The sequence below is a fragment of the Lagopus leucura genome, unplaced genomic scaffold, assembly GCF_019238085.1.
Source record: "Lagopus leucura isolate 7727_CA_CO unplaced genomic scaffold, USGS_WTPT01 Super-Scaffold_100004, whole genome shotgun sequence".
Taxonomy (NCBI): domain Eukaryota; kingdom Metazoa; phylum Chordata; class Aves; order Galliformes; family Phasianidae; genus Lagopus; species Lagopus leucura.
Genome location: NW_024962264.1, coordinates 62196898 through 62215966, shown reverse-complemented (window position 1 = coordinate 62215966; position 19069 = coordinate 62196898). Strand labels below are relative to the sequence as shown.

General features: G+C 35.6%; 1 protein-coding gene across 1 annotated transcript in view; it reads right to left on the bottom strand.

The window, feature by feature from the left end:
• POLN (DNA polymerase nu) overlaps positions 1–19069 on the bottom strand; it is a 72010-nt gene that overhangs the window by 22585 nt on the left and 30356 nt on the right. Inside the window, exons 13-15 of the mRNA XM_042871117.1 lie at positions 5142–5224; positions 2659–2790; positions 66–176 (exon numbers count right to left, since the gene is read on the bottom strand). Of these exons, the coding sequence (XP_042727051.1) occupies positions 66–176; positions 2659–2790; positions 5142–5224 (326 nt within the window). The remainder of the gene's footprint in view (positions 1–65; positions 177–2658; positions 2791–5141; positions 5225–19069) is intronic.

The following is a 19069-nucleotide window of genomic DNA, read 5'->3' as shown; positions in this document are numbered from 1 at the left end:
TCGTCTGTTAGAGTTAAGATAGATAGATGGTAGGTAAGAAAGTGGGTACATAGGTGAGATTTTACCTTGAACAACAAAATTGACAGCCTGCCTCTCTGCTTGAGTGCGTAGTTTGTAATCCTGTGAATTGATATTAGCAAGCAGTCTTTTGCGTCCCATAATGGAAACCACATAACCTTGTAGGATTTAAGTAGAAATCAGCATTTCTAGAGCAATTACAAGTTAAACTTTAAAAATTATTTTTGAAGATAATGCAGATATTTTGTAATTGTGCACTGCTTGAGATAATTTGCCCTCTGAAAGTATTCAGAGCTTATTGCATTGTTAGCCTCAGAATTATTTTATTCAGAGAATTGATACATGTTATACAATAAAAATTTATGTTCATTAAAGCTGTGTTTTCATTAGGATTATCTGCTAATATGCTGGTAAAATAGCAAACTCTCTGTGGGAGATGAAACTATAAATACCTAGCAGAATTAGCTATCTATTAGTAGCCATAATTAGAGCTTTGCATGCAATGAATAGTTTACTTGGGAATAGCAAAAAAATCAGTTTGCACAGCAATTAAATCACTAATGAATCATTCCCAAAATTGTCCAATCATTTTTGGAGAATTTTTTTTTTCCTGATTTTCTTAATGCAATAGTTTCATGTCCCTTCCACAACCAAACTTTCTTACCTCTAGTTAAGTAAGTAGTTTAAAGGAAACACATTAAAATAGTTAAACATTTATTTTTAGCCTAATGAAGTATTTTGCCATCATCACTGGATTTTTTTGGAGGACAAGTGAGAGGAACAGAGAGAGAAAGAGAGATCCCATGATCCTCCTGTCCAGAAAACACTTGTAAAGTCTTGCTTCAGCTTATCTCCCAAAACTAAGCCTTGTCCTAAAAAAAGGTTTTGTTACACTTCTGATCACCCTGACTACCCATAGGCCATCACTGGATACCACTGGAGCTCAGACTGCACACCATAATTTAATCTCATGCGCAATAAAAGCTCTCAAAACATAGAGTTCTGTGTTTTGTTGAAATTGTGTTTTTGTACTATGTACAACACAAACCCAATATTATGCACAGGGTAATGAAAATAGCTCTGCTGAACTAATAAAGCTTTCTGTTAAGTTCTATATTACCAACAGCATGAACATGAAAAGTTCAATTTTTAGAACAGGGAACTGAACTGTCTGGAGGTTGGGATGTTCTCTGGCAAATCAGTCTTCCTAATTTAACTAAGACTTTCTGCAAAGAACAGTAAGAAGCAAGAATTTTTAAAACACTAAACACTCAATGAGAAATAGATTTAATGTAATAATCCTATTTCTCTATGGTATTTTATGGTAAATTAAGTACTGAACATTTGTAAAACCTAAATAAAATTAGTTGGTCAGATGCCATTCATCTTTGAACAGCAGATAAGTAAAAATGAGCTCTCCAGGTTGGAAGAGTTTTTTAATCTGAGATGGATAACAAGAAAAGTACTAAAGAATGTTTGCCTGCTGCAAAAATTTTTGAGCTTATATAACTGAAATAAACAGTTCAGAGTGAGAGGAGTACTAATTAAACAAGTGTGTACCATGTTTTAACCACAATCAAGGACATTAGTTATGACACTTGTCTACTCAGCACAATAAACATTCTTGAGCACAGAATCTTGATTACGGAAACTCATTTACTTTTACGAGAAGAAAACAATGCTATTTTAAGTAAATCAAAACAAATACATCATAATTGTGTAAAATTTTACAGTACATATTTTGTTGAGCTTCATTCCCTAAAGGAAAGCTCCTGAAAACCTATGTTTTCTTCAGCAATGTTAATGAATAAAGGAATGTAATTCCATGACACAATGAAAGCTCATGCTCCCCATAGAATTTTAAGGTCTAAACATTACAAAGAAGTCTGAATCAGTTACTTGTTTCTACCATCATGTTCACCTCAATAATTATAGGCAATATTATATGGCAGATTTACAATTTATTTCTACAGTATTCTTAATACACCACACCGTACCACACAGTGTACTGAGAAATCCATCTTGACAGTTCTTCTAGTAAAATTTAAAAATATTTCTAGCAGCTGTTCTTTCTCTTCTCTAATTGCTGCACTCCTAGGATTCTCTAAATGTAAATGAATATGTAGACTAACAACAAATTGAATGCTAAAAGAGTTTGTAGCTGCTGGCTTCAAGAAGCACTCTGCACACATCTGTCATCACAGATACCACCTGAGCTTGAAATTCTGACTACTGTGACGAAGAAACACGTATTTAAAAATCGTTTCTGTAAACTGGTTCTTTGACTAAATGGCTGAACTTCCGTGTTTCAGCAGTGATGTAACATATTTATTAAGTAAAATATTCCCTGGATTTGTGTTGGAGTACATTTTTTGTTGAAATGATGTAGTACAGCTTGACATTAAGTAGAGTTCAGACTGAGAACAGAAATATTACTTTGCTAGCATCTTTCTTAGGAAAGGCAGAGAAGCTGCCAACCAATTTGTCTCAGGAGTAAAAAATACCTGACTCACTAAGAGATGATATTACGTATTATCTCTTGTTCTGTAATTATGTGAATTTAGATTAAGCTGAATCTCTGTCTTCATCATTATGACACAATGATTAATTAAAAAAATAATGGTTGTCCATTTGGATTACCTTTATTTTGGCATTGTCCAATGGTTTTCTTGGTAAATTCATGTACTTTCTTGTATTTTTGCATAAAACTCTCTATAAAGCAACTAGCTTCAAGAGGAGTAATTCCCAAACATTCTGCAAGACGTTCTTTACCTGTACACAAAAAAAAAAAAAAAAAAAAAAAAAGAACAGAAATCCATTACAGACAATAAAACTGTAACGTTCACAATTACTGAAATTGGTAAATATGCCCATCTCTATGAAAGAGGATGGATCTGATATCCATAATCATATTTCAATGATGCAAACATTATCCTTGAGCTTGAATGTTTCGTTGAAGTTGAAATCTGCAGACTCTAAGGAGAAGATATAGAACCTACAAATTATGTAAAAAAGAAATGGAGGTATGGCTAGCTGAGTTTAGCCAGAAGCTTTGGGTATGGTGTAGAATTCATAAAAAAAAACCTAACAGCAGAAGTAATCAGACCAGGGGGCCTGATTTTAAAAATACAGCTAAAAGTTTTAATCCCACAGATTTCAAACAGTCTTGGACTCCTCAATGTCTACAGAAATCTAAATCCAAGTTGTGAGATGAAAGGGATGGAAAAGAAATGCAGAATAGAAAATTGTTTCAGCAGAGATGGATAGGAGTACTGCATTTTGGATAAGATATAGATGCATAATATATATTATTATTACATATATTGCAAACATATAATATTATACCAAAGACAATTTTTCACAGTACAAAAGTATTATCTAAGAGTTTCAGTTTAAATACATTTATAAATTAAATATTTTCATTAAAAATAACAGACACATCAACTTTAGTCATACAAGGTTTGAAAGACGGATATATTTGTCTGCACAGCATCACAAAACCAACACTGAGTCTGCAAACAACATAAGCTTAGAGGTAAAGTTTCAAGGCACTAAAAGCATAGAACAGTTACTGTCATGATAATACTGTCAAGAAAAATTATCCAGCGTTCTTAAAGAGAAAGAATTTCAGCCACCTAAATGCCATCCCTGTCAGTCTGATACGCATTTCAGACTTCTGAATACAGAATAATGTAGCATTTTGCTCTGTCATGCTGGGATCTGCACTGAGCGACAGGAACACCAGTCCAGACAAGGTGCTAGAACAAGAAATTCACATCTCAGTTGACTCCTAGCTGACCTGTTATTGGCCTGGGAATCTATTTTACATCTAAATAACTTGTTTTTAATTTCTTGGTCAGAAAATGACAAATCTATCTGCAAAAGCGCGTGTTGGTAATGGCTAGAAGAGTGCTGAGGCTTTCTTGGAGAACTGCAACATCTGTATTTGTCCATGTTACCCTTCTAAAGAACTACTGTTACACAGAACAAAGAATTACATACAAGAGAAGGAAAATTAAACTACAATAACAACAAGGGACTTTGAGAAGTTCCAGCAAAATGCAATTCCTGGAAAGCAAAAAGAGAAGACTCTACAGCGACTTAAGACCATATTTCACCATGTGGGAGCACAGGCCATGCTAAGCAACTCCCAGGAGTGGGCTGAAGCTTCCTTGAGCACTCCCCTTGAGTTATCCGTGCCAGGGAAACTGTTACTAATAGCTTATGTGTTCTAGCATCTTCCGCTCTATAAAATCATATTTCAAAACTGAAAATAACACTTCCAACCAGCTTCTCTGTTTTTCATTTAAACACTTTGCCACGCCTCTGTGCTCTATATAAGACAAGACTAGAACACAGGACTAGTGCCACTGAAGAGAAGCGATTCTTTCTTTCATAGATGTTTAAGTTGCCTTTTCTGTAGTTTCACAGGATGACTGAGGCATAAACAGATGAATATAACTGCTCCACATTGGGCAAAATGTCTGAAATTCTGCTCTATCTCTCAATAGATGGTATATTAATTAAGGTACCAACTCCTATACCTAGTAAAACTTTTCTGTATTATAGTGTTTTCTGTCCTCCAAGATTATAGGAAAGATTTTAAAAATACGAGCCAAGAGCAATGTAAAGCTAAGAAAGCATAAACCAAAAAAAATCACTACGTGAAGTAGTAGACTTCCACTGACTGCAGTAAGCATAATACCAGCAATCTCCTCCAGAGGTCCTTTCCAGCCTTACCATTCCGTGGTTGTAAGAATGCATCTTGAGTCAGTATCTGAGTTACAGACAGTATCTGAGTTCTTCTCATTTAATTAGGCCTGTTCTCATCTCTTTGTAAATATCAACAGAAAATAAAGTTTCCTAAAAATTATGCCTATTTTAGATGAAGACAAATGCATCCCTTACATCAGCAGCAAATAAACCTGACATCTGTGTAAGTTTTATATAGGTCAACGCAGGTATATTAATTTGACAATTTTAATTATTTAACAATACTTAACGAAAATCAAAATATAATACACTGTCAAAATTTAACTCATCTTCAGACATTTCGTATATTTGCATAAGTTACATAGATGGTATGAACATACTGTAGCAATTTATTTTATAAGAATGCCTACCTGCTCCATAAACCACTGAGTAAACGATACGCTTCGCTTGCTCTCTATCAGTTTGTTTCACTTGTTCACTTGGAATGCCCTTCCTAAAAAAACAAATAAAAATAATACATTTTCAGTTAAAATCAATTCACATTTTTATCCTCACAGAAACATATTTAACTACAGATTAACAAGACATAAACAGGAGAATTTAGGAGCTTTTATCTTAGGCACAGTGAACACACAGCTTGTTTATGAATTTTGGTGGTGACAGACCTCAGAAAATGTAGTTCTTTAATCCTTACCTTGTTTTCTGTTTGATTTTTTTAAATCAAATCCTTGACTAAGAAAATCCCTTCTACTATATTATTAGTTACTTAGGATGAAGAAGATCCAGTACTGACTCATGAGAAAAGTTAAACCTTCCCAGCATCAGCATTGTTCAAGACACAAAGTATACAGAAACACCAAGAAAAGTTTGACCTCAAGCCTAATTAAACAAATGTTATAAAAATGCTTCATTAGTAAGAATATCTGAGCCTTCATCAAGAATAATTGCTGATAAAAGCACGCATTGAATCTCTTATATGTTTTAAAGAGCTCTGAAATGGAGATATGTCATAAAACAGCAGCAGGAGCAAAGACTGTAACTAGTTTGCTTGCAACAAGCACTATCCTTTCTGCTTCTCATTCACACACCAAGGATGTAGACTGTCCTATAAAAGGGCTAATGGATTTAGTAATTTGTAAATTAAAAGCTAGGACTCTGCAATCACCAATTATGTGTTATCTTTGCTTACTCTTATCTAAATATAGCTTCAGGACATTACTGACCATTTAGAGCACTGAAGTATACTGGCAATACGGCTTAAATAGACGCTTATTGGAAGAAATCTCTACCTAATTGGCTCATACTTTGAATATAAGTACCTACATGAACTATTTTGGGAAGTTAAAGATGGATTGCCATCAGATATGCTTGATGCTATATGAACAGCTTGTGAAAAAGTTTTCTCATGGGTCCATTGATGATGATTCAATCGCGTTTTATGAATCAGTTTGGTATACTTTGTCATTAAAGCTTTTTGTTACAGAATGCTCTTTATTGTGAAGGTTTTGTTTGACAAGCTTAAAAAAAAAGTCTTATTTCTGTATATATCCTTAGAGTCTTTTACTGGTATTACGATGCTTAAACACCTAGCAAATCAACAGAGCCACAGAATTGTGCATGGTTGGCTCACACACTGGTTTTAGCCTAGCCTATGAAAAGTGCTCATATAATTAGACAGTGAAAGACAGACAAGAAGACTTTGGGTGCAATCAATGTTAAGAGAGTCCTGTTCGAAATACATGTATTTTGAAGAAGAAAATCAGAAATGATTTCAGATCTTTATAGGGTAAATAAACAGTCTGGTTTTACAAAAGTTCACAGTAATTTTGAACAGTATATTGCTTCAAGGATAAAATGAATTTTTCTCTGTTCATTTTTAAGCTGAGAAACATGAAGAGCATCTTTAATCTGAAGATCATTCCCACATTAAGTCAATCATTTCTGTACGTGGAGGCTCTCATAATTTATTTTCTCTGTTGTGCCAGGTCAAAAGGTCATCATGGCTCCTATGAATAAAATGGGACGAAATTCCCAAATGTACCTGATTAAGGTTATAGAGTGGCAGTTGGAACTAATATGTGCTGAATTAGGAAACCAGACATCATCAAAGATTTCCTGAAGTAACCCCTGCCAGAAAGTCTGCAGGAATTTCCTGAAGGACCTGGCAGAAAGCCACACATATTCTTGAGAAAACACCTATCCAGAACGAGAGGAAATATAATCTGATAGAATTTCCCAGAAAAAAAGAGCAGATCTTACCCCAGAACACCGTATTTAAACTTGGGAAACAGTACAACATCTAGCTCTGTTTTTCTCACACTGCATAATTCATACTAGATGCCTGGTAAAGTAAAGAGATAGGATTACAGCAATAGAACTTACTTGCAGATTCGCTTAAGTCTGAGGCTAGAGGCAATTGAGAGCCAAGGGGTGAACAGAGGGTAAGTTGGCTGCTGACCTCTACGAAAAAGAAGAGTTTTAACTTTAAGAACATAGCAGGTAAAAAAAGTCATGGAGATCTGTAGAGGCAGATACAGACTTCTCGGTCACTGTATTGAGAAAGCAAGACTGAAGCTTACTGAGTCTTACTGAAGAGTCCTGCTGGGTAGGACTGCAAGTTCTAGAGAAGATTAAAGTAGAAGACATCAGAACTTGATGACGCAAGAGACCCTATTATAGGATTATTAAGGTTGCTTTTGCATTATACAAACCTCAGCTTGAAGGGGCCGATCAAGAAAACACTGCTGTAATTGTAATAGGCAGTCAGGAGAAGGATACTATGCTTTGATTGTAAGCAGTTATATTAAATATTTGTCTAAGACATTTAATGGTGCAGATGTACATGCATCATGTGATTATGGCAAACACAACAACCACTTTACATTTCCTGACCTTCGAGTTATCCAAGAAATATATGAGAAGCAACTAATATTTTAGAGCTTTATGTCAAGTATTTCTTTTAATATAATGCTAAAAACAAAATGATCAGTCAACACATCCAAGTGTATCAGAGTGGGAAATGTGAGTGTTCAGCGGAAAGGCACTAAAGGTAGCACACTGTATATTTGCAAATGTATGTATCTCACTCAGGAATCCCGAATACAAAAGATGATAAAAGAAATTGTGTTATAAATCACAAGTGCTTGAGCAAATAGAATTCATTAATCAAAACTATACATGTTTATTCTATTCTAATAACAAAATGCTTTCTCCTGTTTATGTCAACTCTGATCTATTTCTAGCTAGGATGCTCAAACCCCTTTGCAACACAGTGCCATTCTTTCAGCTTGGGGTGGAGACTACTCTTTTCAATAATAAAATGGCATGGGGTGAGGGGCAGTTTCTCATAAATGCGCCCATGCTAGAAACCATCATAGGGCTTTCTTCTTCAGATTGTTTCCTCTGCAAATAAATTTTTTATGATAATGAATTAATTTGTTAAAAAGGCTTCTGTTAATACCTATTTCAAGTTAAAACTTCATTTTGGTTTTAGAGTCATCATAGAATACCACAGTATTGAGAAGGAAACATTATCATCTCATTTTTTATGAGATTTTAAAGCTAAGGAAGCTATCTAATATAAGAAAACAGTGCTGAATTAAAAAATAGAGTTTTGAGAACAGGTAGATACAGAAGGAAATCGGTCTCAAAAGACTGTAACAAAATGTTTCAGTACTTCTGAGAAACATTGTGTGGTGACGAAGTCGTCTGTTTATGTGCAGGAAAAGGAAGAACTAACTTCTCAAACACAATATCTGGCAGACACACATTGCCTTGATCTGCATTACCTTGCAGTCATAATAGCCACAAGGCTCTTGGCTGCTGTCCTGCATCTGCCAACTAATTCAAGTCCTAACTGGGAGTTGTTGATGTGGGAAATGAGATGGAGTGCCATTAAATTCATTTTATACACAGCCATTAACATCCAGTAAATGAGTGAATATACAAACGAATACATCTTCATTCATCTGACTGGTCTACATTTTCTTGGGTATGCGCTTTTCTGTGTTTAAGTCTTCAGTGAAGTGCATAAATCTGCCATTTTTAATCACCAGTTGCTACTAAAACGGGGTTATATATTTTGTAAGATCGTGCTTAGAACTCTGTGTTGGCATATGAAACCGGTGCAGATGATTTATGTAATTAGTGACAAGCACAAGCTTTAGAAAGGCTTTAGAAAGGCTCAGTTTTACAGTAGAATCACCACTAGATATATTATGTGGGAGGTAAAGTCTGAAAGCTTAGAGTTTTTAAGTGACATTGGCCTTATTATAAGGCAGGCAGCGTATACAGTAAAATGTTATCTGAGTATTCTAAACACATGGAAGAGACTGATACGCTATAACTTGTATATATATATATTGTATATATATGTATATAATGTAACGTGCAAGAATAAGCAAGCTTTTTGAAAGCTCCTATTCCATGATTAATGGAAAAAAAATGACAAGGATCAGGCATAAGTTGCCTCAAATATTTTAAAAGTAGTGCATGGAAGAGATCTTGGAATAATTTTTATGCAGTTAAGCACCATTACATCGTATGTAGATATAAGGGCTGCTCCAAAAGCAATGTGCCCTATTTTATGTTGGCCCACAATGTCAAAGGCAGGTATTGATGGAATGGCAGCAGAAGTTGAACCTTCCTATTGATATTCCATTATATGTTGTTGCTGTTACAGATGGCAGCAGAGGAGCAGTCTGACAAAATGGCAGCTGACACTGAAGCGCATACGAAGCAGAGGTGTGCTCCTTGATATGGAAAAAATTGCATCCATTCACATTCATTGACTCTTGCTGAATAGAGACCAAACAGCAGATGTGAGGATAAGGAAACAGAATGGTGTATTTCAGCAGTGGCACTAATGATGTGAAAGACAAGCCTGTTTCAGATGGCCATGCACAGCTGCTGCACCACAAAATGAAGAGTCTCAATGAGCTCATCTGTGTGAAGTGGCAGAATACAAACATGGAACTGCGTATAGAGCTGAATACTGGCTTTGATTCACTGGAAATGAGGGTGGCAATATTGGAATAATACAAAGTTTGCACCAGGTGGACCCCACAAATGCTCGCACAGGAACAGAAAACACCACAAGCAAGCTTCTCAGGAGCTTTTGAACCAATACAAGGCTGAAAGTGACAGATTCCCAGACTGTATCATTACTGGTGACAAGAAATGGTGTCACCACTACAAGCCAGAGTCAAAATGGCAGTGCACACAGTGGCAACAAGTGCATTTACCACCAAAGAAAAGTTCAAGACAGTCCTCAGTGGCTAGAGTGACTTGCACTATCTTTCAGGATAGGAAAGGGTTAAGCCTTCTGGATTTCCTGGAACCTAGACAAACCATCAACTCTGACCACTACATCATGACACTGACTATGTTGAAGGTTCTAACTTGCACAGTTAGGCCAGAGAAATAGACAGTCTTTCTCTTGCAACACAACAATGCTAGGCACCATATCAGTTTGAACATAAATGGAACATTACCAGTCTCAGCTGGACTGTCCTACCACACCCTTTACATAGTCTAGATTTGGAACCTCCTGTCTATTCAGGCCAATAAAGGATGGAAAGGTAAGATACTTTCTAAAATAGGAAAGCAGCATCTGAAATGCAGACTTCCATCTTTTCAAAAGGGAAACAGCAGGTAACACAAAGGAAGATGTTTCTGATATAACCTAAGTATACACTGATTAAAAGAAACTGATCAATTCCTAAATGAGTGTCATTTTTCAACACTTCATATTTTATTTCACTCAGTTTTGCTTTTTTTTTTTAATAAAAAGCTTTCACCTTGGATAACTGTGTTCAACATCTTTGACAGAACGACTGAACTACTGTCAGCTTGATATCATCTTTTCTATACCACATCTTTGTCATTGTACTTCTTTCCCTCTTTGTATGCCACCCCATCAAAATGCATCTTAAATTGTTATTATGCTCTTTTAGCAGGAGGAAAAGCTTTACAACTCCTATAAAGCTCTTTTTCAAGATTCCAAAGGCGCTTTACAATTTTTCAAATCGTTCCAGTGATTCATTATAAAATAATTTATTTTGTCTGAGTAGCCCTCTGTACTCCATTGCATGAAGATTTATTTCATCCATCCTAAGCCTTCTGCAGAACAGGATATCTAGCTTTCAAGCTCACTACAGGTGATGAAGACATATCTTTGCAGTTTTCTCCATGGGCCAGGAGTCTCCTGCTGCTACACTTTAAAGTATCTTTAAAGGGGCTCAGATATAGAGATTGCAACAAGGACATGTCATAAACTGTACCTGTCATCAGTAACAATTTTTGAAGGATTCATACGGGGCTAAACTGATCCATTATCTTTACTAAGATATTTACCTGCATACTGATCTCCCATATACTTGACATTGAGAAGATAAATTAAAGAGCATTTCTGAATGCTCTTAAAAAAAAAAAAAAGTCACAGAAATTTCTCTTAAAAACAAAACAATTCTGGACTTCAGTTAGAACAGGAAGTGTTTGATATCAATGGAAGAGCATCAAAGAGGACACACTCCTCTGAACCCTTCACCCCTTCTCTCCTTCATAAAAGTGCTTTTCTGTCAGATTTGTATTTCTTTCACACAGTGAGTTACTGTGTTACATACAGTGAGGTGATGTTTATTTCTGAGCCATGTGATTGGTGAAAGAATTAAGCAACTGGACAAAACTCATCTTGGGGTCTTCAGCTTTGGAAGTAGAGAATAGAAGAGTCAGGCTAACTAATACCCACCATCAGGTGCCACTGTGAACATCAGTGATGATGGCCATCAGTAATGAATAAATAAATTTAAACAGATTAAGAGAGCTACACAAGCCAAGATGATCACTTGTTTTAAACTACAAATCAGGGAATTAATGGCCTGAGAGTTTGTTCTTCACTTTTCACGCCTTTCTGAAAGAAGCTTCAAATAGGAATGGAAGCCATGTTGAGAGATGACATGGGTAGTTGCAGCAGTGTATCAAATAATTACTAATCCTGGTTTAGTGAAGAGTCTCAAAACCTTATAAAGAAATAGATGGATCTTCAGAGCAACCTAAGATAAATATGAGAAGAAAGTTCTCTGCACATAACCAAATGGTGATATAACTTCTGTCAGTCGCCATATCAAACCATCAGCAAACAATGTGCATTTTGCTCAGAAAAAACAAGCTGAGGAAAAGGGAAGATCACATTTGATCAAACTGCCTCTATGCAGTTAAGAAAGAAGATACAGACATCCAAATATGTTGGCAGGGCACTCAAAAGAGGAAGAAAAGATAATGAGGATCTTTTGCAGAGAAGGATGAGATTCTGAACAAAACATCTCTTCACTGAAAACATCTCTCACAACTTAATTTTCTATTATGCTTATTAAATGTAATCATATTTAATACATTACATTAAATGTGATTATATTTAATTAAAAGCAAAGTTAATACTGAAGAGTCTTTTTGTTTTGTTTGTTTTACAACAATCAGTGGACACGAAATTCTACGTTTCAAAAGCAAGGTCTTAACTTCTGCATAGAGATGTTTGAGCTTGGCCTATGAAAAAGTTTCCAGACAAGATGGACTCTCAGTTCTCAAAGTTGATATAACATGATGTTCCTCTGTTTTCCACAATCTTTACTTGACTTCCTTGGCACCTACTAATCATATTCACAGTACTATTCAACAAAATGCATCCATTGTTTCATTATTTCTATACTCTAAAAGATTCATCAGTGTAAATCTAATTACTACTGTGGCATTCAATCCTGTTTATAAATTGTGTCAAAATGTGCTGTAGCACCTCAAAATATTTTGAAAATAGTGTGGATTTGCAATACCTGTCTTTACATTCTTAATTTCATCAGGATTTACATTGAGACTCAAGTTAATTGAGTTAAATGAAATAAATACTTCATGATGAAAATGACTACTTGAAGATAACTATACACAAGAAATTTCTTTACAAAATCAGAAAAGCACTGTCAAACAGTGAAACAACTCAGAACTGCACAACATTACAGGGCTTGTTTTCGCCAGCTGACGTTTTAGTTGCATTGATAAAAATTCTCAAACTTTTTTTAGTTTATCTAGAATTTTAAGAAAACATCTGTGGTGAAATAATATTAAGCTTCTGATCTAAAATAAAATTAAGCTGCCTGGCTAAGCTTGTAGTTAACAACCTGGTTTATTTAAAGCAGTTGTATAACTCTAAAACCAAAATGCTTCCCAAAACCATTATGCTTCTTAAAGACAGTTGCCTCTCCCTTACTAATTGTCAGCCTAAACAAATGTCACAGCTGCACTTCTACAAGGAACTGTATACTATAAAGTAAAATAAGTTACCATACAGACAATCTGTCAGAGTGTAAAGCAAATAGTGTTAAATTACATTAATATTAACTACTGCAAAGTCAGCTTTCAAAACATAAATACTTTGCTGCAAAAGTAAAACTGTTAGAATATTCAACATCAACACCCATGAGCTGTTTAATTCAGAACCTACAATGTTTTAAAATGCTGATTTGAGAAGGCAAACTGAACCTCTTCCCTGTTACTGAAAGGTCAAGGGGTCATGGGTGTGAAGAACGGACACTGGAACGAGTGAAGTGTTAGCAAATGAAATCACTGCATCAATGCTTTTTGAAAAACATGTATTGCAACACCAGAGGCCAAAATCTAGATTGAGCACCTATATATCAGTAGAATATATACATATATATTTATACTCTAATTTGTGGAGGCTGCTCTGCTTAACGCAAAGGCAAAACAAACATTTCTGCTATTGTGAACGTTATATTTGCAAATGCAAGTTTCTAAGAGTTTCCTGTCAAAATCTTTTGAGTGTGATTTATTTTGTAAAAATGTAACAGTTACCCCAATTATTCATTAATGAACATTTTCACAAGTGATGTCTATTGTAAGAAGAAAGAAAATCTCAATCTAGAACTAATGCGTTTTGCCTAATGCAAACAAGCTTGATTTTAAATGATGACAATTATCCAGAACAATGATTTAATCTGTTACTGTCACAAAAATCTAGGTGAAAGTAATCAACTTCATCATTAACGATATTCCTGTCCCCTGTGCCAACACTGGAGACATAAATTGAGGATTCAGTTACAGCTGATATCACAATGTTTTCAAGTAGATAGGAGACTGACTAATCCCAACCAAAGAATATTAGCACAGAAAACAGAAAGTGAAATGAAGTATGCAGAGAACATGGAGCTTATGTTTCAAGCTACTCACAACAAACTGATGCCCAACACATCATATAGGAACAAAATTAGAACACTGACTATTTCACCCACTCTAGATTTTAGGAATTGCAAATCTATCCCCACACAGCTGGAGAAATATCTTCTCATGGAGACTGAAGAAGGAAAAAAAAAGACTACTGCTCTTCTGCAATAAAAAGAATTATTAAAGCATACATTTTTGCATGAAGTAGGGGCTGAGCAAGTAGGAACACAGGAAAAGATGTAGTATTAGATCATGAGGTGACAAGGAAACAACACGATTTGGCAGTGGAAAGACAAATATAGTTTCAATACATAACAAGTGGATTACTTCCAATAACAACAAGGCAATGTTAGTTCTGCTGTGAAGTGTGCTGCTGATATTTTATCCAAGGTAGTTAACTTCATTTGGTTATCATGTTCAAGAAACTTTAATTTTAACTAAATTTCAAATTAATTTGAAACAGGTATGGAAATAGTTTATTAGAATGTTGAATAGACAAAATACTCAAACTGTATGAAATGAGGCCATTGTATGAGGCACTGACTATATCAATTAAAATTACCATTCATCTCCTGAAGCAGTGAGGTTAATTAGAAAACATCACATATCCATACCTTAAAACTCTTACCACTTACACATGGCATTGCAATTCAACAGCCTGGTGGAAATAATCCAGGGCCCACACTAAGACAGTAATTGTGTCCAATAAGTCTCTGGTCTAGAGCTACAGCTATGATGGTATCTGCACTGCTGAACTGGTCACTGAGCGACAACAACCAGAAACATTCATTAAATTTAAATAAAGGCAGCCTCTCGCATCATTATTTGTTTAATTTACCATAATGCTAACCCTATTTCACGACCAAAATTAACTCATATTTCTTGACCAAAATACCAGCAGACCTCAAACTGTGTTGTGGCACAGATTTCAGAGCTAGCTTAAAGGAAAAAAAAAAAAACTAGCTTTGCTGACTAAAGCTGTTTAGTTAAACAGTGCCACTCATGCTGCAGTGAAGTACTACAGCTGCAGAAGCTGCAAACAGTACAGCCTCATTCACAACGCATTTAAAATCTAAGCCACTGTTACACCAGCTTCATAATAAATGGTATCTCAACAGGTAGACATTGGGCCACAGCACACCTGATCCTGAATATGATTTGATTTGGAATGCATGCCTTCCCATTTAAATTGAATTTATGTGCATCTCTGAATTGCGCGCAAAGAACAAATTCTTAATTCCACTCTCATTACACTGAATAAAAAAAGAAAAAATACATTATACAAAATGAGATTTTTTTTATATTCAGCAGAAGTGAAACAAACAATAAGGCAATGGATATTAATTACTCAGTTAAAAATACTGCAACAATGGTTTCTTCAGATTATTCAATATTTCAATAAAGGAGTCAGAACAGAAGCCTTGAAACTAATTAAAAATAATAACATTGTTACAAAACTGAGTAATCCAATGCTAAAGTAAGAAGTTAACCCTTAGAGTCGTCCAGCAGGTAGCGCTGACCTCCAGACGTTCAGTGAATCAGTACTGGCTGAGCTACATGCTCAATTTAATCTTTTTCAAACAGATCCAGCACACTATCTTTTTGTGTATTTCAGCCTACAATGACTTATTTTGATTCATTTCAGAAATATCCAAAGTCTCTTTGCTTATTTCCTGTGTTGTTCACAACCCAGCAGGGCATCAACAGATAGCACTGTTGTCGCTCTACGTCTTGAATTTCCAAGTGGCTGGAAAAACAGGAGTCCTTATTTCACCATAGTTCCTGATGGACCAAATGCCAATGCACAAAAGTTGGACTCACGTTAACATTATTTGATAGAATCAGTTCCTTGAGTCCCCTGCTTGGCAGAGTGTAATTCAATAAAATTTTCTTACCTTAATAGAGAAAGACAGTCTCTAAAGAACAAAACAGAGCAAACAACTTCCTGTACTGTGTTCTTTTTGTTCAAATCTGGTTGAACTTCTCTGCCCTTTTTAAGAAAAAAGGGAAGACTTTTGTTTCTCTGGTATGGTAATCCCAAGTAATTCTGTGATTTGCTTCTCTATGGGCTTTTTCTTGAGTCATTTCCAAAATTAGCATGTCCCTCTCTTACCAAAGCATTTTGTTATATATTACCATCATCCCACACACACACATCAGCTGAGGAAACGGACTTTTATATTCAGTACATTTTGTTAACAGCCTGCAGTTCCTAAGATTATTTGAAATTAAGTGTTCAAATTCCTCTGATTCTGACACAGATAATATAATGCAAATGAAAAACTCTTCAGCCACCCAAGACTACACTATAAAAGTGGATTTTTTTCAGAATGATTAGTGGTAAATAATTTCTCTTATTACTCTTATTTTAGGTATTAGCTGCCTTTGCTACAAAGAAATGATGAGTTAGTTACAACCTATATAGGGAAGGCATTTTCCTAAATCCGTTAGGACTTATGACAAACTCATCTATGTAGAAGCAAAGAAGATGTATGATTGCAAACATCTGTAGTAACTTGTTGATGACTGCCACTGTGTGCCTTGGGACTAACTTACTAGATAAAAGCATGACTCAATAAAGAATTTTCTACAGACTTGAACATAAAGCAGGGACCCAATCACAAGGACGATGCTCATCTCAGAGAAGCAACCCTGCCCTTATATATTGATCAGCTCTCTACTACACAGCCCCAGTGAAAGATCAACTCCTAACCTGGCAACTCCACAAGGAACTACGCAATCTAAACTAGAATGTGGAAAATGGAAAGAAAATGGAAATGAAATGGATGCAGATGCCTTTATCCAGATCTGTGAACCAACCCATTTCCCACCATGAAGTGGCCCCTGAATCTTGAATATCCTACAGTTTTCTGTATAACTCAAGGAAGACATCTCCTGAAGGTTCAGTAGGCTTCTGAAACTCTCCACTGTGCACATGTTCACCAGAGAACTCTACTGAGCACACACGATCTCTTCTGTGATGCCTGACCCAATCTAGGAGATGAAAACTAATTACTTCATTATTCACATATAGTCTCTGGCTCTGACACAGAGCTTTTTTGCTTTTTTATTTTGTTAGTATGAGGTGGAGGGGGTACCACTTTGAAACGCTTGCACAGGTACTGAGGGCCAGCAACTCACTTCTCTCTTCACTTAGGGGGTTTCACAGACAACAGTTTCTCAAGAGAATTCTTTAAGCAATCCACTCAGGATGATAAGGTCATAAAATTGCAGTTGTGAGGGAGACTGAAAAGTCACTCATTCTTCAAATTACCTGTCTGATTGACTCATTCCTCCTCAAGATGAATATTCCACAGCTTTCATAGCTAACTCATCTTCATATTTATCAACCTTCACCACTTAAAAGCTCTATTTAACAAACTGAAACACCTCTTACAACAGCATATACTTATTCATTATGCTTTGTTCACACTCCAGCCAACTCTGCCACAAACTTTTTATATATTTGAAAAGCTTTTTGATAGTTGTTTTGTTTTTTTTTTTCCCTAAATCATATCTTCTCTCATCTAAACAAATCTAATTATTTCAGCCTTATAATTTTGGTGAACAGCATCTCAGCTGCAACAAGAGAGGGTCGTGGTTTGGAGAAGTGCTCTTTCACAGTATAACCTTACTGCATAACTTTCTGGAAGCAAACATAAAGGTTTGAATAATAAGGTTAAAAAAAAGTTCACCCAAAGTCCCTAGGAATCCAACCATTACATAAAAGCTAGGCACTGTAGCCACTTGAAAAGAATGCTATCTATCTGGCAGGTATCTTCAGGTATTTGTTTAGACCACATGGGACTGACTGTCCTTGTCATTCAGTTTCAGCTTTTCAAGAGCAATTCAAACAAACTACTGAGGTTAGAATTTCTCTTTAGCTCCTCTTAGATGGCTTTGGTCTGCATGTAGCCTTTTTTTTTTTCTGCTCACCCTTTGAGATGCACAATTTGGCACTATACAATGAACTTGGGTTTTGCATTCTATTTCAGGTTCAGGAACCTAAAACATGGGAAGTAAGTCTGATTTCCAGATGTCAGAGATATCATGTTAAAGCATCAGAACACAGTGATGAGACTTCCAAGCTTAAAATGACTAAGCAAGTTCCAGAGCCGTAAATAATGTAGTTGCATTTGATGAAGCAGCACTATCCTGTGATGCATACAGTTCTGAGGAATCTCCAGTTCTCTAAACTCTGAAGCAGCAGGAAAAAGGACTTATCCACATATTTGAAAACAGCAAGAAGCAGACAAGAAATTGCTCGAGTCATAGGAACTCTAAAGCAGTACTATCTCCAGTTAAAAAAGCATGCAAGCAGAAAAGCAGGACAAAATCACATTTATGCAGTATGTTCTTAGCTATATCAAGATCCTCCTTTTGATATAGTACGGCCAATACCAGTATATACTATGACAGAGGAACACCAGCCTTCTGTGAAGAGTGACAAATAAACAATTTGAAAGAGATTGGCAGAATCAGTCATTTAGATTCAAAAAAGACCTTCAAGATCATAGAAGTCCACCGCTAAATCCCTTATCACAGAAACTATCTAAAAAATTATTTTTTTTTTTCAGCTTCCATCTTTGAAATTTATTTAAAAATAAGTCCATTAACAGCATTTTTAACACTTTTTTAAAAATATATTTTGGAAAAGCTAGATTAAAGAAGTGAGATAAATTTCACTCAAGAATTTGTTCTCATTTGAATGGCTTATGGCAGTTAGTTCTGGGTGGTCAGACAGCTGCCAAGACAGTTCTCATCTTCAGCACTGTGGTAATAGTTTGACATTTCCAAAGGACTATCACTGTCAGAGGACATCATCACTACGCAGCACAAGGTGATCTTCTAGACAGCTGGAGTTATATCAAGAGTTTTCAAAAGTAGAGGCAAGCTTTGAAACTTTACTCTCATTTCAGTAGCCAATAGATCATTAGTGTAATGCACTCTTTGTGTTGTTGTACTAGGTGGTGTTGAACTGAATTTAAGACTTACTTTTAAGTAGGCTGCAACATCATACGACCCCGTAAGATAATGTAGGTAATATCATGTTCTAATCATTACAGACAGGATAAGGGTAGGAAGAGTACTTAGCATACACAAGTGA